General features: G+C 48.1%; 1 protein-coding gene across 1 annotated transcript in view; it reads left to right on the forward strand.

Annotated features, from left to right (window-relative positions):
* STK31 (serine/threonine kinase 31) overlaps positions 1-22,820 on the forward strand; it is a 661,901-nt gene that overhangs the window by 63,795 nt on the left and 575,286 nt on the right. Inside the window, exons 2-3 of the mRNA XM_077491295.1 lie at positions 12,268-12,307; positions 13,553-13,605. Coding sequence (XP_077347421.1) covers positions 12,277-12,307; positions 13,553-13,605 — 84 coding nt within the window. The 5' untranslated portion in view covers positions 12,268-12,276. The remainder of the gene's footprint in view (positions 1-12,267; positions 12,308-13,552; positions 13,606-22,820) is intronic.

A 22,820-nucleotide genomic window follows, 5' to 3' on the forward strand; every position in this document is an offset into this window, starting at 1 on the left:
ATGTCTCGACTTTGATCTCGGCTAGGGACCGTTTTATATAGTTGACATTTTTGCATCGGGCCTATTATACGCCGCAGAGATTGGCGGCTATTTACAGGGATAGGTCCCCCACCTGTGCTAGATGCGGTAGTGAGGAGGCCACCTTTATGCACATGGTGTGGTCCTGCCCAGCGCTACAAGAGTTTTGGGAACAGGTTCTGACTGATATTAATCAGACTGCTGAAAGCTCTCTCCAGTTGAAGCCAGAACTTATGCTTTTGAATGTGGTGGATGACCATGCTGTAGGGAAATATGGGAGACTGTTTGTGGCCTTTGCTACATACTACGCTCGAAGGGAGGTGTTATTGAAATGGAGGTCTGAGCTCCCACCCACCGTCACTGCTTGGAGAAATACCTTGAATGTTGTATTACCGCTGTATAAGATTACATATATCAATAGATATTGTCCGCAAACATTTGACAAAATCTGGTCCTCTTGGATAGACTCGTGGGGCTCCCTGTCATTGGAGGCGACTCCCCCTGATCCAGATGGGGATTGATGATCCAACGGCGGGAAGCAAGAGACGTGCGTTGGTGTTTCTTACTTGTTCTCCAGATGACCCCCTTTCCCTTTCCCTGTCCCCCCTCCGCCCCTTCCCCCCCCTCCTTCTCCCCTCTGTCTGGCCTTTGGCTCACCCTTGCCCCTCTCCTGCATTCCCTCCCCCCCCCTCCCCCCCGCACTTCCCCTTCCCTGGTAATGTCTCCCTTTTGCCTCTGGGACCCTGTACTGTTTTTCTTCCCCCCTTTTACTATTGGTACCCTTCCCCGCTTCCCCCCCCCCCAACTCCCCTTACCAAACGCTGTGCAATTTGGCGCAGAAGTTGACGAATTCTATGCACGTTTCTTGCACATGCCCATTATGTGGAGATTTGTATTCTGATTGATGTATGTACATGGATATTCTATTGACGGACTGTACGCTATAAGCTGACCTGTATGCTTTGTTTGAATAAAGTTCACTTTTCTTCAAAAAAAAAAAAAAAAAAAATTAAATGGAGGAGAATAAGGAGTTAATAAGGCTGATTAGAGTAAATTAAAGGTTAATAAGGGGATAAACGGGAACAATTTTACCATGTCCAAAAAAAAAGTTTTTACTTGACAAGGTTGCCTTTGAACTGACTTCATTTGCAGACCTAAATTTATCCATTTTACATAATCTTTAAATTAGGGGATAATTAGGCTGCATTTTTACCCTTGTCGTGTTTTTTTTTTTTTTTCAGGTGTTTGGGTGTGTGAGCGTTTTCTACAGCGCTTTTAAATCATCTTTGAGCTTTGGCTCTTTATTAGCCAACTGATAAAATGTTATGTTTCATCATTTGTTGCTATGTTGTTCAGCTTTTCATCCACTTTTTTATGTATGAGTTATTAATTTTTTTTCATTTTTTTTTTTTTTTTAAAGGTTAGGGTTAGGTTATTGTGTGCGTTTACGTATTATAATATTTCCCTATTTCGTCTTTCAGGACAGCATACTTGAGACCTTGGCTCTTCCCTGCTCAGGAAACACTGCCTCCACCAGATCTTTAAGCCACTCCTTCCCTCCAGCCCGTCAGTTTTGGCGTTTTCCTCCAGTGAGGAGACATCACTAGGAACCTGGGCCTTTTCAGCTGGGGAGGCGAAGGCCTGTGTCATCCTGAAAGGGAGAGACCGAGGTCTCTCATACACGGCAGCAGGGCTGGGGAGTCCGTTACCTACGTTGGCATTGTGCTCCCTGTCCTCCCTGGGGGAATAGGGAGGCCCGGTCATTCATTTTCCCCTGCCTGGGGAAGGTTATGTGGAAGTGTCTGTGTCCCCCCTTGCTCTAGGGCAGCTAGCATGGTGCTCAAGGCTGGGTCGAATGACGGGCAGCGTCCTTTCCGGCGTGGGGTGGACATTTCCAGTTGACCCATGACTTCCGGTTCCAGCTGCGGGACATAAAATGAGTGGCGCAACGGCTGGTGTGGGCTCCATTGAAGCTGTAGTGACAGCTAGAGGAGCAGCCTGAGGTGGACCACTCTTTCTGGGCTGAGGAATGTTGAAGACTGACAGTTCCCATTATGTGCCGGATGACGCCAGCACCAGTCACTCTAAGGTAAGTGGAACCCTGGGGTGGTGTTCCCTTACCATCATCCCACCGAGCTCCATGGGTGAACCCCCCCTCTTGGTGGTCAGAGATGAAGATGTGTACGTCTGGGACCCTGGTGGTGGTTGGTCCAGGGGGTGCACTCCTGGTGTCGGTCTGGTGTTTATTTTTACGCTAGCAGGAGCTGATGCTGTGCTGGGTTTTGTCGTTTCAGGACAAGTCCACTGAAAAATCCAAGCTCTCACATGGGTCCACGAAAAAAGTGACGATCATGTAGGAGTGCTTTAGGGGAATCCTGGGGAAAGGTTTTGTGCAGGAGTTGCATTGAGGAACATTCTACGCAACAAAGTTCTGACCTGGAGGCTTCTGTTAAAGAGTTTTCCAGCACTTTTCGATCTTTTAAAGCGTTTGAAAAATTTCAGCCTATACAACCCCCAGCTAGTCCTCTGCCAGCGCAGCAAGATGTCACACCTGGCCCTTTAGCAGGTCCCTCCATCAGTGAAGGGTTACCTGGTGGCACCAGAGTGGCATTAGAGGATGATCCTGATAGAGCATCCTCAGACTCTTCAAGGGAGTCAGACAAAGAGAAGGTGGATGGCAAGTCCTCTAAAACCTCCCGATACAAACTCTCCTTGGTGAAGTGGAAGAGCTCTTGGGAGCAATCCACACCACATTAAGTATCCAAGAGGAGAAAAAAAAAAATCTGTCTCCCATGAACAGTTGTATAAGGGGCTTGGAGAGAAGAAAAAGGTCTTTCCGGTACATGAGGTCCTAGTAGATACCATTAAAAAGGAATGGCGAGACCCAGAAAGGAAGCCTTTCTTTCTATCTTCAGGGGACACGGAGCCATAGTAGTTACTATGTGGGTTATAGGGCCACTGATAGGTGATGGACACTGGCATGCCCTAAGGCAAGAAGTGTACTCCCTATATAACCCCTCCCACTACTGGGAGGAGTCAGTTTTTATGCCAGTGTCTAAGGTGTTAATCACAAGGAAAGATGCGCTGTGCTAAGCTCCACTGGTAGCTTCCTTGCTGGGGCTAGCCATGCTGACCGGATCTGTTCTGATGTCCTTTCATGGGCTAAATGGATGGTACCCAGGCCTCGTGTCCGAAGAAACAAAGTTTTGCTTGCGAACGCTTCTCTTTTAGAGAGCTGGACCCTGGGATCCAGTACTTTTTGTTAGTAAGGCCATAAAGCTTTTACTGGCAGGGTGCTGTCGCTGGTCCAGGATTGTAGGTAATCTGAGGTTCCCTTGTTCCTGAAGGTTTCCTAAAGGTCTCTGAGCCCAAGTAAGAGTAAGGGAGATTTTCTCAGGAATTTCTCCTATGTATTATGTTGTCATGCCTATGTGTCACCACTGGGGACTGTATTGAGCGCTCACTGACCTGGCACTGGAAACAGCACAGAAGCCTTCACATTTCCTCTTCTCCGGCCACAACAGATCCTCCGGTAAGGAGGGTCTGCTTCTCTTCCTGTGCCCCCAAAATTGTTTGTTGCCCTTTGGGTGATAGGATGACAAACTACTTTCTCTTTCAAAAAAACAAAACAAAAGACCGCTCAGGGGAGTATTTATTCCCCCCACCATGCCTGCATGTTCCACAGGGCACCCCTTGCACAGGAAAGCACTTATCCTTGCAAGGAAATGGGGGGGTAATTAGTGTGGGGTGTATGGCTAATGGCGTCGGAAGCTGGCCACACGTGCAGGAAGTTGATTTTGTGTGTGTGTGTGTGTGTGTGTGTGTGTGTGAAGCTGCTGCTGGCGGTGGAGGGACAGAGAATGTCCCTTTGGCACATTATACTTTACCTAGGATTAATAGCAGCTGATGGTGCTGAACTATAGCCTAGCAGTATGCATGTACATTCTTTTGCTGGTAGTGCCTCTGTGTCAGGTCACCTGAGACCAGGTGACAGATGCACTCCGTAGGAGTTGAAAGTGCACCGCTAGGTAGTGGACCTTAGGACTGACTGCTGCAGATTGTACCCAGGGAGATTCAGGACGCAGGTCTACAGGATCACGAACACAGATCCCAATGGGAGCTGGAGCATAGATTCCCCAGGGCGCGGAGTCTAAGAGCCAGCAGGTGTTTGCCAGAGCCTCCAGTGGTGAGCATGGACTTCGCTGCAGTCTGGCTCCAGGTCGTGGCCCCTTGGGTCTCACAGCTCATGCTCAGACTACAGGAGAAAGAAGCAGCAGGCTGGGACAACAAGGATAGTAAGGGGATAATGCAGAGGTCAGGGCAACTAGCAGACAGGAACAACAGAGTACACGCCAAAGGTTCAGGGTCACAGGCAGATAGGGATGGTTGTAGAGCACACGGCAAGCAGGAAACAGGAAGCCAAACACACAATGGATACACAATGGTTGATCAGCACCGCTGGCTTGCAGTGCACAGGTTAATATAGGGTTCCCTGATGGGGCCTGGGGTGGAGCCATGCTTAGAGGAGAGGATATAAAAACCACCAGGTGGAAGTGGCTGGCCTCTTAGTCTGAACACATGAGGTAAGCAAGATTACTGCATAACCATGACACTCCTGCTTTATGCTTCAGGCTACGAATGGTAATGGGATCAGGAACTTGTCTAAAGAGGTCAATGGTTTTCACCATTGACCTCCATTTCATCCATTTCCACTTCGTCCCTGTATATATCATACAAACGTTTTTTTTTTTTTTTCTTCTACCATTTGTAATTTGAAAAGAAGATTAATGCTATGATGTCTCTCCATAGGGGGGCCTAAACATAGGAGATTCCCATCTAGTCCTCAGGACCCTCTTGTTGAGGTGCAGGAGGCTGGAGATCAGGTAGATCTTCACAAATATTTGGAAGATATTTATTTATCCTCTTTGGAGGATCCTAATATGGAAGGAGTAGCATCACAAGACAGGTTGCTTGTGTACTCCCTCACTTAACCTTTTTTGCTGCCTGCAGCACAGGCTCTTGAGGAACCTACCTCCTAATTGGGTTCATTAGAACCTCCCCCATCTGAGGGTGTTTTTTTCCTATTCATGAACGGCTAAAAAAGCTTATGTATTCTGAATGGGAACATCCGGATAAACAATATTATCCTCCCAAAAAATGTTCCACACTTTATCTATGGAAGAGGATTTCTATGAAGAAAATGGGGGGGGGGGGGTGTTCCAGCAATTGATGCTGCAATCGCCTCAGTGAGCAAGAGTCTCACATGTCCGGTGGATAATGCACTCATGTTAAAGGATCCGACAGATAAAAAGTTGGAACTTCTTCTTTCTAAAAACAATATGACTTTAGCAAGCTCAGTAGCACAGCCGGTTCTTCCTGCAATTGATGTATCTCAGTCAATCAAGGAACAGTTTGTGGAGATGCCTGAAATTTTGCCTGATCTGCAGGCCCAGCAATGGGCTGGTGTATCCGAAGCACTATGTCTCACAGTAGGTTCTATGAAAGACTCTATCATTTAAGCCTTATGGCTTATGCTTGGACTAGTGCATTCTCGCAGAGATCTGTGGCTGAAAAATTGATCAGCCGAAGCACCGTGTAAAAAGTTTGTAGCCAGTTTTCTCCCTTAATGGTATAAGGCTATTTAGACATGGATAATCTGTACATCCAAAGGACCGCTAATGGGGAAAACTTTTTTTTTTTTACCAGTAAAGAGGTTCATATATTTCTCCTTTTAATCATGCTGCCTCTCCTAGGCCAGGGGCATCAGCCTCTAGGCAGTCTCCATGGCCTCAATGAAAATTTCCAAGGGCAGCACCAGGGTCAGAAAAGATCTTGGCAGAAAACCCACAAAGCAGAATGCTAAAGCCTTCTCATGAAGGGGGACCCCACTCGTTCGGGTGGGGGAGGGGGGAAGGTCCTGCAATTCTCAAGATCTGGAAGGAACAATGTCAAGACAGATGGATTTCTGCAGTTTTTTTTTTTTTTTTTTTTTTTTAAACCTTTTACGGTTCCAGAATCAAACGGGGCAATAAGACCCATTCTAGAGCTCGAAGCTCTGAATCGGCACTTAAACATCCGATCCTTTCATAATCTGATCGGTTGTGTCCATTCTGCAAGGAGGGGAGTTTTTTTGGCTTTAATTGATATCAAAAATGCATATCTCGATGTGCCAAATTTTACCGCACACCAGAAATGTCTGCGTTTTTGAAATATAAAATCATCATTTCAGTTGTGGCCCTGCCATTCGGTTTAGCCACAGCACCACGGGGTGTTCTGAAAGATTCTGGTACCACCTCCTTTAGCCAGATTAAGGGATCAAGGCATAATGGTCCTAGCCTATTTTAGAAGATCTACTTTTAATAGATCACACCTAGGAAGATTCTCCTTAAAACCATCAAGGAGATTACAGTACCTGGGGCTGGCTATAGATGCCATACAGAAGAAGGTAGTCTTACCCCAGACAAGAATCAGTTCAATTGTAGGACTAATTCAAACTTATAAAAACAAATAAAAATCCTCGGCTGTGCACGAGATTGTTAGGGGAAATGGTGGCCTCCTTCAAGGCTGTCCCTTATGCGCAGTTTTTGCTCAAAAACTGCTTCAAAACACCATCCTGTCGGTCTGGAATAAAAAGATTCAGGCCTTGTTTGTTTCCAATACGCTTGGCTCCTGACGCAAGTCAGAGTCTAAATTGGTGGTGGTTATCCAGCATAAGGAAAAATCTTTTCTACCTGTATCCTGGAAGGTGTTAACAGATGCCAGCCTTCTAGGCTGGGGAGCAGCCCTGGAAGAAGATTCTGTCCAGGGGAGATGGTCCTGGTTAGAGGACCTTGTCTATCAACTTTTTGGAAGATTCCGGCAGAAGGCTGGCCCTAGAATCTGGGACGGCCAGATTACGGGATTGTTCTGTCAGGATTCACTCTGACAAGGCCACGGCGGTGGCTTACATCAATCACCAGGGGGGCACGAGAGGTCGTGCAGCCCAAAAAGAGGTGAATCATGTTCTAGATTGGGCAGAACACAACATTCCTTGCCTATCAGCAATTTTTCATTTCAGGAAAAGAGATTTGTTAGGCGGACTACTTGAGTCGCCAACAGTTATTGGCGGGAGAATGATCTCTTCAACCCGACATCTTCCTAGCGATATGTCAGAAATTGAGTATTCTGGACATGGACCTATTCGCGTCCAGATTCAACAACAAAGTCGACAACTTTGTGTCGAGAACAAGTAGTCTGCTAGCAGGCGGAGCAGACGCATCAGTCTTCCCATGGGATCAGTTTTCACTGATCTATGCATTTCCTCCAGTTCTGCTACTTCCGCGGGATTAAGCAGTTTTGAAAGGAGGTGATTCTGTTGGCCCCAGTGGGTCCCAGAAGATCTTGATTTACCGAGATCATAAATATAGCAGTAGGAGTCCAGACCTTCTCGCACAAGGTCCAGTATTTCATCCTACCTTACGGCCCAAAAATTTAATAAGTATGGACCAATCAATAACCATTGGGGCTTGAATGACTGTGGAGGGTCAGAAACAATGCCGCTGTATGATCACTTGGAGAATTCCAACAGGGTAAACGCATACATGGAGGGCAGAAAAGTGCAGTCCCTTAACAAATTTGTCAAGCTGTTTGTGCATGCCTGTTCATGACATCCGCTTAAGGACAGCGGTAACCTAAATAAGTTGGCCAGCAATATACAGTTACTTGCGTGTAATAGACTGATCTGCTTAATCCTTGGTGGAGCCTTCGGGTCACGAGTGGTTTTTACCATGTCTCACTTAGCGCCGCAATCCTGCGTGTATTCATACATCAGTGTCGGCCTTGAGACCCGCTGGACCAGTTCGTATTTCCCACGATCTGTCGCTATCGGCTTACGGCTTCATGGGGGATCCTCTTCGCAGCGTGTCGCTGCGTGACATCCTGGCGGACGTGACGTCAAAGCGTTTCACAAATATTGGTGTATTGCTTCGTCCAGACATCCTGTTCACCTAAGGTGTTCCTGTGTCTGACTTATTTTGACTACAGTAGCGCCAAGGCAGTGGCTCGTTCTTTTATGGTTGTGGGGTCAACCATGCGACCAGTACTGGCATCCGCGCTTGTGTCACACTTCCCTTCTTTGGCGACTGGCTCTTTGGAGCCTCTTTGGATGACATTATTAAAAATGCCACAGGTGGTAAGAATGCACTACTCCCACAGGCCAGGAAGGCTAAGGAGCCATGCCGTAGGCAAGGGCCCTCTTTCTCCGCTCACAAATGGCTTTTCCGTCCGCCCAGGGCTTCGACCAAGCGTCCCCAGCCTGACAGGACGACCTCTGAAGGACCAAAGTGTCCCTGGAACCACAAGCCTGCGAGCGAAAGTGCTACTGCATGAAGGTTTGCCCCTCCCGCAAAACACGGATGGGGGGTCGCCTTTTGGAGTTTGCAGCCCGGTGGGCTTCATGGCTGTCCGACCAATGGGTCTGCGATCGGATTTCCTCGGGCTACAAGATAGAGTTCCTCTCTTGGCCGCAAAAAAGAAACTTCCCCTCCAGCATACCCGTACCCCCGGCTCGCCGGGAGGTCCTATTGGGGGCGGTAAGGGATCTGCTGAGTCGCAGGGTGAGAATACTTGTTCCGGACTCTGAAAATTTCCAGGATTTCTTCTCAAACCTATTTGGACGTACCCCTTTTTGGGGACTACAATCTTGGACCTGAAAGCCCTCAATTACTTTGTGAAAGTACAGAGGTGCAGAATGGAATCAGTTTGCTCAGCAGTCGCTGCACTCCATCAAGGGGACTTCCTGGAGTCCTTAGAAATCCAGGATGCATACCTGCACATACCCATATGCCTTTGGCATCAAAAATTTCTGCAATTCGCAGTCGGGGAAGCCAGTTTGTGGCTTTCCCTTTTTTGGTTTGGCATCGGGGGCCCCCCCCCCCCCCCCCGAGTCTTTACCAAGGTATTGGCTCCTGTTTTGGCGTTGCTGTGGCAACGTGGGATCGCAATCGTGGGATACCTAGATAATCTCCTCCTGAGAGCATCTTCCGCCTCAGAATTAGAGGAGGATGTGGCGATCACCATACAGACCTTGGAATTTGGGTGGCTGTTGAACCTAAAAAAGTTGGTGATTGTACACTTGGAATACCTAGGCTTACTGCTGGACTCCATGGAAGCGAGAGTGTTTCTCCATTCAGACAAGCTTCAGACTCTCAGAGCCGTGGTAAAATTGCTGATGAACCACAGATGGTCGTTGCTACGCTTCGGCATGCGAGTCCTGGGACTGATGGTAGCCTCCTTTTTGAGGCGGTACCGTATGCCCAGTTTCACACCAGAGTCTTGCAGAAGAAGATCTTGACGACATGGGACTAGCAAGTATCTGGGCTGATCCCGCTAACACTGCGTTTTTGGAAACCCTAAACTGCTGGGGATGCTAGTATAGATTTGATCAGATATCAATCGGTTCAGATACTATACCACTAAGGGAGGTGTATGCTGCGTGCCTGGATGTTGGCAGTACTGGCACTAACCTGACGCCTGGGGCGACGCAGACCCTAAAACCTAACTTGTATCACCCGCCGGGTGATCAGGGGGTTAAACCTTTATTAGATAATAAATGGCGGGTGCCCTGACACTTTAAAAAAAATAACCAGCGTCGCCCGTAACAGTTATACGGTGATCACTGGTGAAAGGGTTAACTAGGGGGCAATCGGGGGTTAAAACCTTTGTTGGGTAGTACATGGGGGTACCTGACGCTATAAAAAGCTTTGGTGAACCTAAATACTTCCCTAAGTAGCGTCACCTGTGACCCTAATACAGTGATCAGAAAAACGATCACTTGGTGACACTGATGACGTGGGTGATCACGGGGTTAAACCTTTATTACTGGGGGTTAGGGCAGTACCCTAGACCTAAAGGGGGCTAACCCTAAGTGCCTTAACAATTATTGCAGTCACAGTGCACCAATGCAGTAATCGGTAAAAAAAAATAAAAAAAAATAAACTGCTATTGGTGTCACTGTGACAGGGGGTGCAGGGGGCGATTGGGGGGGTGAAATGTGTGCCCCTGTGTTCTACTGTAAGTGTTGTGTTGGTGCAACTGACTTTGGATGTCTTCTCCATGGGAGGCGGAATGAAAAGGCTTCACGAGGAGAGATGACATCACTTCCTCTGCCGCTGTTTACAGCAGCAGAGGAATCTTTTCATTCGCCGGGAGCGACCGCGAGGGGGTGGCCATGAATCGGTGGCCTCCCCCTCAGCACGGATCGCTCCCGCAGCGATGCCAACTGCCTTGGGCACCTCCTGCGGGAGGCAAGTAACGTAGTGTACGTTACTTTGCCTGCCCATGCCATTCTTCTGACGTACATCGTCATGAGGGAGTCTGCAAGGGGTTAAGTAGGCAGAGACCAGTCAGCTTCCATCCCTTTCCTGTTTGGGATCTTTCCCTAGTATTGCAGGCTCTTACAGAGGATCCTTTTGAGCCTATTGAGTCTTGTACAGTAAAATTTTTAACCCTCGAACGTTTTTGTGGTAGCAATCACTACCGCAAGGAGTGTTAGTGAGCTTAGAAGCCCTCTTGAGGAGGGCACCTTTCCTTCAAGTCTTTCCAGATCAGATTGTTGAAAACAAATCCACCCTTTTTGCCAAATGTGGCTTCTAAATTTCATAGAAGCCAAGAAATCTGTTTGCCCACTTTTTGTTCAAATCCTGTAAGGGAACAGGAGCAGGTCTTCCACAGGTTAGATGTCGGGAGATGTGTACTAAAATACCTGGAGATTACGGAACAGTGTAAGAAATCTGATTCTTTTTTGTTTTGTTTCTTTTTCAGGGGCTAGGAAGGGGTCCAAAGCCTCTAGACATACTATAGCCAGATGGCTAAGGTTGGCTATCAGTCAGGCCTATATAGCAAAGGGGGTGGAGGTCCTGGAAGGTACGAAGGCCGATTCCACTAGGGCCATGGCAACGTCACAGGCAGAGTGTGCTGGTGCTACATCCAATCAGATCTGCAGGGCAGCAACATGGTCAAGCTTTAAGACTTTCATTAAGCACTACAGACTGGACTTATTGTCCAGGACAAGGCCTTTGGGTGTAAAGTCCTGCAAGCAGTAGTCCCACCCTAGGGAGGGTGCTCGCTTATCCCCTCAAGTGTGCTGTCCTGAAAAACAAAATGGGGAAGATCGAAGTTACTTACCAGTAACATTATTTCCAAGAGCCTTTCAGGACAGCACCGGTACCCACTGAAATTAATATGTCACTAGGACGTGAGAGCTACAGGAATATGAAGGTTGGTATGATGTGTTCTTATGTCTCCCTAGTTTGGCCAGAGGCTCTCGTGCAAAAACTGAGGGGCTGGAGGGAAGGGGTGGCTTAAAGATCTGGTGGAGACGGTGTTTCCTGGGAAGAGAGGAGCCAAGGTCTCAAGTGTGCTGTCCTGAAAGACCCTTGGAAAAAACATTACAGGTAAATAACTTCGATTTTTGTTAGGTTAGGAGGATTAGGGGTTAATATTAAGATTGGAGATTGTGGTTATTGGGTGTTAATAGGGGATGGGGTTAAGGTTATTTTTATTTATGACTATTTGTTTATAGTTCTTTTTATGTAATTATTGTATTTTGAGCAGAAAAACACTCAAATGCGCAACAACCACGCTAGAACACCCAAACCCCACAATCGTACATTTTTGTGGAACAAAAAACCCCAAAAAAACGCTTAAAGAGATCTGCCTTTTTCAAGCTACAATAAAAAGCTGCGGAACTATTTTGAGGTTTGGGCTCGGTTCACATCAGTGCAGTTTGGGAAGTCCTGCAAATTCTCGCATCGCACCCATCTCGCAGGCAGTTCCCACTGCCTTATTCGAACCACTGGGAGCGTTGATACAATCGGTTTGCGTATCTCAGTTTGATCTATCAATTTGGCCATGAATCTGATTGCATGGATGTGAACCCATCTGAAATTGGCTATGGCTGAATTTGCATCACACAGACATTGCATGTTTTGTGGTGGTGCAAATCACGTGATCTCGCCAATGTGAACCCAGCCTCAGGCATTTTGCTTCAGGTGACTTGTAGTGGAGATGTCAACTGTCTCCATAGAGGGGATTTACCCTGCTCTGCAGTTTAAAACTACAAAAGTGATTTTGTTTAGCCTAGACAATTATTATTATTTTTATTTTATTTTTTTTCTTTTAATTTTACTACCAATACATGTTTGTTTTTTTTCTTTATTTTGATCTTGCAAAATTGCTTTTAATACCATTTTTTTTTTTTTTTTTTTCTAGCATTGCAGCATGGATGGAGATTCTTCTTCATACAACAAAGGTAATGTAAATGGGCCAATATAACCTCAACCACTTGCCCATTGAAAACTAAAGTCGGACAAAAAAAAAAAACACGATCACTTGACTAGATAGTTCAGCACTGTCTTTCTTGCACTTGATGTTTACACAGGTTTTTTTTTATTTGTTTTTTGTTTTTTCCTGTTCAGCCAATTAGATTTTTGTAGGTTTGCTGTCATTTCTTGATATTCACAGCTTGTCCCCGGCTGTCTTGCTGTTGTGCAGGCACAAGATTTTTAGGTACTAATACTGTCCTAAAGCCTCTCGGGATTTGTGACAGAGCAATCCTAAAACGCTGTGCGAGCCTTTGTCTAGGTGAGGAATAAGTCCGTAATCCAGGAAAAAGTATACGAAACAAACCGTATTAATATACAATTGTGCAAAGAGGGGGGAGATTATATAGAGAGAGCAGTGAGCTCACTTGGTGAAAGGTCAGCTTTAATTATATATACCGTGTTTCCCCGATAGTAAGACACCCCCGATTGTAAGACGTATCGGGAGTTTCAGAGGGGTCGGCTAATATAAGCCGTACCCCGAAAGTAAGACATATGTCTTACTTTCAGGGAAACACGGGGGTATTGCCGCCTCCCTCTCATCTAGCTGCGCGTCGCCTCCTGCCCACGTCCGCACCGTCCCCCTCTCCATACGTCGCTGCGTCTGCCATTTCCCTCTGATCTTAATGAGCGCCGCCTCCTGCCCACGCCTGAGCCGTCCCCCTCTCCATACGTCACCGCGCCGTCCCCTGCACTTGTCACTGCCGCCTCCTGCTTAAAATACGGTAATGCACACAGTATTAATCATACATCAGTAAAACATACACACTGGCATACTGGGGTATCATCTGCTGTATGTAACCCAGTGGGTATCAGCAGGTGTCACACTGGATTAAATACAGCAGGTGGTACTGTATCACACTGGGTTAGATACAGGTGTAGGTACAGGTTTGCATTTTGCTGTGCCCACATGAGCTGTTTGACGGCTTAGGACGCGCCTACCGTATGCAAAACTGTTTGTGGTGAATACAATACTGTTCAGGTTGTTAATAAATGTTAATTTTATGGTTAAAACAAAAAATTCGACAATTTTTTTCCAATATAAGACATACCCCGAAAGTAAGACATAGTGGGGCTTTTGGGGATAAAAAGAAAGTAAGACACTGTCTTACTTTCGGGGAAACACGGTATCTTTGATTTGCTTTCTCTCTAAATTGTATGTTTTTCCTTTACAGTAGAGAATGTGTATGTGTCTCATGTGGAAGATGCTGTGACATTTTGGGGACAGGTAGGCTATCACTTTAATTATATGTTAGTTTAAAACTAGTGCCAAGAAACAGATGAAAGATAATGCATATCATCATTTAATGTTGTCGGTAACATAAATGGCAGCTTGTTGGCTATAATTATCAAGAATAAGCTCAATCATATTGACCACTTTGTCTTAGGATAGAGAAGTATTTGCTTTAAGATGAATAATTTGGAAAACTTTAAACCTGTTGCATACTTTATTTATTTTTTGATAGTTTAGGGAAGAGCTGTCCCCTCACATTTTTATTATGACCTGTGTCTCCATTGGGAAGATTTGATCTGTCTTTAACTTCCCTTTTCTATTCTAAACCCTTCATGCCAACCGTATGCAAATTTGCGTTCGTGGCTTGAAGGGGTTATACCTGCAGCTGCATGTATCAGCCTGATACCATTTTGTTGGCTCTTTAGTGATAACCGATGCAGCTAAAAGCCACTTTCTGTTTTTTGCCTTTTGCGCAAGATTTTAAGATCCTGTGATCTTCTATTGACAGGCTGGATAATATAGATCCTTGTAGTCTCCCCAGCCTGGCCATCAAGCATGTGCAGACCCTAGCTACGCGTTGGGTCAGCCACGACATGCCCCTCAGGCTCCAGGGGCGGCCGGGGGGCGAGATGCCGGATGTGATATGACCGGACTACAGATGTCTTTGTCACAGTGTGCCGTGGCCCGCAGCCACCCTGTACTGCTCGTGTGTGGGTCTGTGATGCGATGCCTCCAGCTCGTCCAGATGGCAAGTTCAGCTATTCCTGCCTCGGCGGGATTGAGCAGCTGGGCATTCCCTGGGAGGTTCCCTCTCCTCCCTTCCTTCTCTCCCTGTCCTCACCCCCCCTGTGGGGGATGCTGCATGATTGGGCTGTTGAGCGGGGTGTGTACCTGAGCCAGGGGTCCTCTGAGGGGCTCTGATCCTTGATTGGGGGCTGTGCTGGCTGTCTGTTTGCATGGGCTGTCTTTGGTCTCTCTGCTGGTGTTTGTGGACTCTGCATGTGCTGCCGCCATTATCTGTGTACATTCTCTGTGTACAGTTGTTTGTCTGCCATTTTCTGTGAGTCTCTGAGAAGCATCGTCAGCGGGCTTTTTCTCAAAGTTCAGCGGCCATTTTCCCTGTGATTTTTTTTCCCTCTATACAGGGTGCCTAACGGCCATTTTCTTGTAGCCTCAGCGTGTTTTTTTTCCACATCGCTGGTTCCTGTACCTCAGAACAGTGTGTTTTTTTTGCTCTGGACACAGGCACCTGTAACCGCACAGCGCATCGTTTGGTGGGGATGGTGAGTCCTGCGGTTAGGGCCCCTCAGTCTGCAGCAGCTAGGAGGGTGGGAGCGAGCACCTTGTACCCAAGGGTGGGTCAGCATGGCGTCAAACTGGCATTTCTTCCCCAGACCTTCCTGCAATTGCAACCGGCTCGTCTGCAAACAGTGCAGTGCTTTTAGACGCTTTGTCGGCGGTCCTTGATACGTCCGTTGCCAGGGTGGAGGCGGTGTGTGGGCTTTAAGGCGGTAAAAAGCGGCCCCACCCCCCCATCCTCCAGGGAGAGTTCTGACTCATTCCGGCCCCGCAGTGACTGGCTACCCCTGCTCTGATGTGTCAGGACGATGACCAGGACTGTTTGGACAGTGAGGATGATTCCGCATCCAGGTCCTAGCAAGACAAAGCGCTAGTTGGAGCACTTATCACAGCTGTGCGTGATACCACCCTGAAAATGTAGGATGCAGCAGGATCCTCTGAGGTAGCGGTCCCTTTTGGGTCCCGTAATCCAGCCCACACGCCTAAGGTGTTTCTGTATCTGACTTTTTTCGATAGATTCATATACATGGAATGGGGAAGCCTGCATCTGACCTTTTTGGTCCCAAAAAGAATGGTGGTGTTACCCCTTTGAGGAGAGCCTTCTTAAAAAAACAAAAAAAAAAAAACAAAAAAAAAATGGTCGGCTCCCCTGGTCGTGGACCCACCAGTATCCAGGTTAAATAAGTAACCACAATCCTGGTAGAAGGGACTCCTGTATTTAACCACCTCAATACAGTGCAGTTACACCCCCTTCCTGACCAGACCAATTTTCAGCTTTCAGCGCTCTCACAGTTTGAATGACAATTACTCAGTCATGCAACACTGTACCCATATGAAACTTGCGTCCTTTTTTCCACACAAATAGAGCTTTCTTTTAGTGGTATTTAATCACTAGTGAGTTTTATTTTTTGTGCTATAAATAAAATAAAACGTAAATTTTGTGAAAAAAAAAATGCCTTTTTCTTTGTTTCTGTCATAAACTTTTGCTAATTTAGTAATTTTTCTTCATATATTTTGGCCAAAATTTATACTGCTACATATCTTTGGTAAAAATAACCCACATTAGTGTATATTATTTGGCCTTTGTGAAAGTTATAGCATCTACAAACTATGGTGCCAATCACTGAAAATTGATCACTTCTGATCAGGCCTTCAGTACATCAGGTGCATCTCATTTCTTGAGACACTAACAAGTCAGGAAAGTACAAATACCCCCCAAATGACCCCTTTTTACAAAGTAGACATTCCAAGGTATTAAAAAAAACTCATCATGCTACGTAAGTTGTCATTTTTTCCCACAATTCTTTGCAAAATGAAGATTTCTTTTTTTTATTATTTTTTTTTTTTTTTTACAAAATTGTCATTATCAGGTTATTTCTCACACACAACATATGCATACAACAAATTGCACCCCAAAATACATTCTGCTACTCTTCCCGAGTACGACGATACCACATGTGTGAGACTTTTACACAGCCTGGCCACATACAGAACACAAACGTTGAAGTAGTACCTTCAGACGTTCTACGAGCAAAAATGACGCATCTCATTTCTCAACCACCTATTACACTTTTGAAGGTCCTGGAGTACCAGGACAATGGAATTGCCCATAAAATTACCCCATTTTGGAAAGCAAACACCCCAACGTATAATCTGTGAGGCATAATGAGTCTTTTGAACGGTTAATTTTTTTCCAGAAGTTTTTAGAATATATGGAAAAAAATTGAAAGGCATTTTTTTTTTTTACACAAAATTGTTAATTTTATAAGATATTTCTAACACATAGCATGTATATAGCAAAAATTGCAACCCAAAACACATTCTGCTACTCCTCCCGAGTATGGCGATACCACATGTGTAGGACTTTTATACAGTCTGGTCACATAGAGAGGCCGAACATTGAAGTAGTACGTTCAGGCATTCTAGGAGCATAAATGACACATCTCATTTCATTCCTACCTATCACACTTTTGAAGGTCCTGGAGCACCAGGACAGTGAAATTACCCACAAAATGACCCCATTTTGGAAAGCAAACACCCCAACGTATATTTTATGAGACATGGGCTGCAAATAGGTACTCGGGTACTCTGATGGCCTGGTGACAGGTACTCGGGTACTCTGATGGCCTGGTGACAGGTACTCGGGTACTCTGATGGCCTGGTGACAGGTACTCGGGTACTCTGATGGCCTGGTGACAGGTACTCGGGTACTCTGATGGACCGGGACAGGTACTCGGGTACTCTGATGGACTGTGATTGACAGGTACTATGAGGGGTGGTGACAGGTCCTCTTTATTGGGGGGGGGGGGGGCAATCAGTGTGATTGGTGTACACTAGGCGGTAACGAGATGTTACCACAATCTCCTCCTCACACACGATCGGTGTGTGAGGAGGAGAACAACCTCGTTACCGCGGTTTGTTTACATTTTAGTGATCGGCTGTGAAAGGATCACAGCCGATCACGTGGGTAAACAGCTGGCCAATGGCTGTTTACCAGCGTCGGTGACGAGCAGTGTTCCCGGGGAACACGCTGCCACCGACGTGCATGCGCAGCACGCATGCGCCGTGCACAGTAGGGGTGTGACCATCTGTGATCGGCCGTGATGCCGTCATCACGGCCGATCACGTGGTAAACAGCCATAACGAATGGCTGTTCACCCCCTTCGGTGGCGAGCGGTGTCTCCGTGACACGCTGCCACGAAGAAACGGATACGCGCGCACGATCGCGCGCATTCCCTGTTTAAACGGGAGGCCGTCATATGACGGCCTCCCGCCACAATAGGTGCGCCGCCTGGCAGTCATTGGACGGCCGGCGGTCAGGAACCAGTTAAGGACCCTACCGTCGGGAAGGCCGAGGCAGTGGCCCGGTCCATGTTTACGATAGTGGGGTCTGCGATACGACAGTACTGGCCACAGCATTGGTGGGCAAAACTATTGCACCATGAATTGTAGAAGCAGCAGGCCTCTCCTGTCTGTGTGGAACTAGCAGACCAGTTAGTGCACGGCCTTAAGTATGTCTTTGACACGGCCCTGGATACACTTCCCTTGTTCTAGAAGGTATCAGTTTCAGCAGTGGTGCTGCGGTGCCTGATCTGGCTGAAATGCTGGTCTGCAGACCAGGCATCTTAAGCCTTGGCGGATTTAACCTTCCTTGGTGAGCGGCTATTTGGAGCCTCGCTGGATGACGTTATTAAGAATGTCACAGGTGGGAAGAGCACCTTGCTCCCACAGTCCAGGAAGAGTAAGGAGCCACGCCACAGGCAAGAGCCCTAATTTTCCGCTCAAGAGGCTTTCTCTTATATTCACCGACCGACGCAGCTCCTCTCTGTAACAAATGGGTTGTTAGCCTTATCACTAGGAGAATACTAGGCAAAGTTGTAACACAACACTCGGAACTCTTATTTCCTCCCAGTGGGGCGGTCCCTCGGGCTACAACCCTCCACAGCAGCATCAGTTTTAAATTTTGCCTGGTAAAGGAGAATGACCTATGAACCCTGCAGGCACATCGGTCCGTGTTTTTTTACGCAGAAGCTTGGGTTTTTGCGCAAGATGAATGATCCTGTGATCTACTATCAACAGCCGGGTGGGAGACAGGCTGGATAACCTTATCCTTGTAGTCTCCCCAGTCCGGCCATCGAGCGTGTGCAGGTCGCAGCTACGGCTCGGCAGGCCACGACATACCTTCAGCTCCAGAGGTGGTCGTGAGCTTTTATGCTCTGGGGCGTACATATGACCGGGCTACTGATGTTTGCGTCACAGTATGCCGAGGCCAGTAGCTATCCTGTACCGATCAGGTGTAGATCTACAATGGAATGTCTCCCAGCTCTTCAGGACTGGTAAGTACAACTCTTCCTGTCCCGGTGGTGCTGAGCAGCTGGGCATTCCCTGGGAGGTCGATTCAGGGGTCCCTCACCTCCCTCTCTTCTATCCCCGTTCCCGATCTTCCCTCCCCTCCCCCTCACGGGGGGGGGGGGGGATGCTGCATGTGGTGCTGAGCGGGGGTGTGTTTGACCCCTGAGGGTTCTTGCCTGGGATAGGGGACTGGCTGGCTGGTGGTGCCCTGGTGCATATGAGGGTCTGGCTTTTTCGGTGCAGCGCTGTCTGTCACATTTCTGTCTCTGTCCCTCATGGAAGCTGGCCGGCGGCCATTTTAGGTGTGGGCGAGGGCAGCATGTCTTCTGGGCTTCAAGCGGCCATTTCCTCAGTGCTTTCCTATTCGGGACACTGGCGGCCATTTTCTAGAAGCCTGAGCACGTTTTCAGTGTTCTCCAGCAGCAGCTACATGTGCTCTGTTTCCTGTCTTTACTGGATGCTGGGCGGCCATTCTATTGTAGCCTGAGCAAGTTTTTCAGATCGTTTAGTGATCATTCTGATGGACTGCCACTGACAGTTTTTATTTCCTCTGCACCTGGGAGCACTCGGGGTCTACAGGCACTACTTGTGAACAGCGCAGAACTCCTCAGGGTGGTGAGTCCGGCGGGTTGGAGCCCCTCAGTCAGCGGCAGCAAGGAGGGCGGGATGTCACTATCCTGAGTCCCCGTGTGGCAGACAGGGTAGGGTCAGCATGGCTTCAGAAACTGGTGTTTTCCCCCCGAAATCCAGGCAATTGCAACCGAGTCACCTGCGGACTGCTCAGTTCCCATGGACACCCTGACGGCGGTCCTCAATTAGTTCGTTGCCAAGATGGAGGCGGTGCGTGGGAAGAAAGGTGCTAAAAAGCGGCCCCTGCCCCCCCTGTCTTCTGGGGAGAGCTCTGACGCAGACTCAGTCCTGCTGTGGCTGGTGACCCCTGCTCTGTCTTGTCAGACGATGCTGACCAGGACTGTTCGGACAGAGAGGATGAGTCCCCGTCCGGGTCTGGGCGCGACAAAGCGCTTGTTGGAGCACTTATCACAGCTGTGCATGATACCCTGAAGATTCAGGAGTGAGCAGATCCCTCTGCTGATGTACCGGTCCCTTTTGGGTCCCGCAAACCAGCATGTTTACCTAAGGTTTTCCCGTATCTGACTTATTTTGACAAGTTCATTTACAAGGAATGGGGTCGCCCGCAATGGATCTTTTCGGTCCCCAAATACATGGCGGTTCGTTGCCCCTTTTGAGGAAAGCCTTCTCAAAAAATGGTTGTGGACCCCCCAGTATCCAGGTTAAATAAAGTAACCACAATCCCGGTAGAGGGGACTCCTGCATTCAAGGATTCCACGAACAGGAAGGCCGAGTAGTGGCTCCTTGTTTACGGTTGTGGGGTCAGCCATGCGACCTGTACTGGCATCTGCACTTGTCTCAGACACTGACTGAGTTGGCAAAACGTTTGCACCGCGAATTGGGTGAGCAACAGGCTTCCCATGTCTGCGTGGAACTAGCAGACCGACTAGTGCAAGGCCTTAAGTACGTCTGTGATGCGGCCCTGGATACTCTCACTCTGTTATCCAGGGCTTCAGTGTCCGCTGTGATGCTAAGGTGCCTAATTTGGCTAAAATGCTGGTCTGCTGACCAGGCATCAAAAAATGCCTTGACGGATCTTGCCTTCCTTGAAGACTGGCTCTTTGAAGCCTCATTAGATGACTTTATTAAAAAATGCCACCGGTGGCAAGAATACCCTACTCCCACAGGCCAGGAAGGCTAAGGAGCCACGCCGTAGGGAAGGGCCCTCTTTTTCTGCTCCCAAATGGCTTCTTCGTCCGCCCGGAGCTTTGATAAAGTGTCCCCAGCCCGACAGGACGCCCACGGACGGTCAAAAACGTCACTGGAACCGCAAGCCTAACGAGCCTTCGAATAAAAGTGCTACCGCATGAAGGTTTGCCCCCACCCATGTCTCAGGTGGGGGGTCGCCTTCGGAAGTTTGCAGCCTGGTGGTCCTCCCGGTTATCTGACCAATGGGTCTGTGATTTGATTTCCACAGTCTACAAGATAGTTTCTCTCTTGGCCGCCAAACAGATTCTTCCCCTCCAGCATACCTGTATTGCCTGGTTCGCCGGGAGGCCCTGTTAGGGGCGGTAAGGGAACTGCTGAATCGCGGGGTGATTGTACCGGTTCCAGACTCGGAACGCTTCCAGGGATTCTACTCAAATCGGTTTGTGGTTCCCAAGAAGAAAGGGGTACGTCCGATCTTGGACCTAAAAGCCCTCAATCACTTTGTGAAAGTGCAGAGGTTCAGAATGGAATCAGTTCGCTCAGTGGTCACTGCACTTCATTTACATCAAGGGGACTCCCTGGCATCCTTAGACATCCCGAATGCGTACCTGCACATACCCATTTGCCTTCGACATTAAAAGTTTCTGCGGTTTGCATTCGGAGAAGCCCACTACCAGTTTGTGGCTCTTCCTTTTGGTCTGGCATCAGCCCCCCGAGTATTTACCAAGGTACTGGCTCCAGTTCTGGCATTGCTTCGACAACATGGGATCGCAATTGTGGGATACCTAGACGATCTCCTCCTGAAAGCATCTTCCTCCTCAGAATTGGGGGAGGATGTGACGATCACCATGCAGACCATGCAAGAATTTGGGTGGCTGTTGAACCTCAAAAAGTCGGTGATTTTGCCGGCTGCTGGAGTACCTAGGCTTGCTGTTGGACTCCAGGGAAGCAAGAGTTTTCCTCCCTTCAGACAAATTGCAGACTCTCAGATCCGCGGTAAAACTGCTGATGAACTGCAAGTGGTCGTCGCTCCAGTTTTGCATGCGAGTACTGGGGCTCATGGTAGCCTCCTTTGAGGCAGTACCTTTATGCCCAGTTGCACACCAGAGAACTGAAAAAGAAGATTTTGACAAAATGGGACAAATCTCAGTTGTCCCTGGATCCAGGTGAGCCAGTCAGTCAGACTCGCTGATCTGGTGGTTGAGTCAGTCTATCCGGCTGGCTTGGAGTGATGGGGGTTCAGTCGGCTCGGGGCCTCTGGTCGACGGAAGAATCCGAGTTGCCGATCAATCTGCTTGAATTGAGAGCTATCAGGCTGTGCCTCCACGCATGGTCAATGAGACTTCAAGGGCGTCCGATCAGGATACAGTCAGACAACGCCACGGCTGTGGCTTACGTCAATCACCAAGGGGGAACAAGAAGCCTAGCCGCTGCACGGGAGGCCGCTCGCATACTTCGGTGGGCAGAGTGACACGTACCAGCCCTGTCGGCCATTTACATCCCGGGAGGGGAGAACTGGCAGGAGGACTACCTGAGTCGACAGATGCTGGACCCAGGAGAATGGGCATTACATCTGGAGATATTCAGGTTGCTGTGCCTGAAGTGGGGCACACCAGACGTGGATCTGTTGGCCTCCCGTCTCAAAGGAAGGTGCAAAGATTCATGTCCAGGACAAGAGATCCGTGGGCCAAAGTGTCTGCGCTGGTTGCTCCGTGGGATCAATACCAGATGATCTATGCCTTTCCTCCACTGAAACAGTTTCCACGTCTGCTTCGCAGAGTGGAAGCAGAGGGGATCCCAGTAATACTGGTTGCCCCAGATTGGCCTCGGCGTCCTGGCTACTGCCGTTGCGAGAGGACCTTCTGTCTCAAGGTCCGATTCTCCATCCTGATGTACCATCGCTGGCTTTAAGAGAGCCAGGTGTTCAGGAACCATGCTCTGTCGGATTCCAATTATGTTGAGAGCATGGAAATCTTCTCGGAAAATATACCATTGTACCTGGAAGGCCTACATCTCCTCCATGTGTGAGGAGAAAGGATGGCATCCGCGCTCCTTTTCCATATCTAGGATCCTGCGGTTTCTCCAGCAAGAAGTAGACCAGAGATTGGCATTAAGCACCATCAAAGGGCAAATTTCAGCCTTAGCTGTCTTTTTTTTATTTTTTCAACGATCCTTGGCATCACACTCCTTAGTGAGTACCTTCGTTCAGGGGGTACGACATGTAGTCCCTCCGGTGCGTCCACCGTTACCCCCATGGGATTTGAACCTGGTGTTGTCGG

The sequence above is a fragment of the Lithobates pipiens genome, unplaced genomic scaffold (genome assembly GCF_037356315.1).
Source record: "Lithobates pipiens isolate NorthernLeopardFrog02 unplaced genomic scaffold, aLitPip1_a1.2 Scaffold_19, whole genome shotgun sequence".
Classification (NCBI taxonomy): Eukaryota; Metazoa; Chordata; class Amphibia; order Anura; family Ranidae; genus Lithobates; species Lithobates pipiens.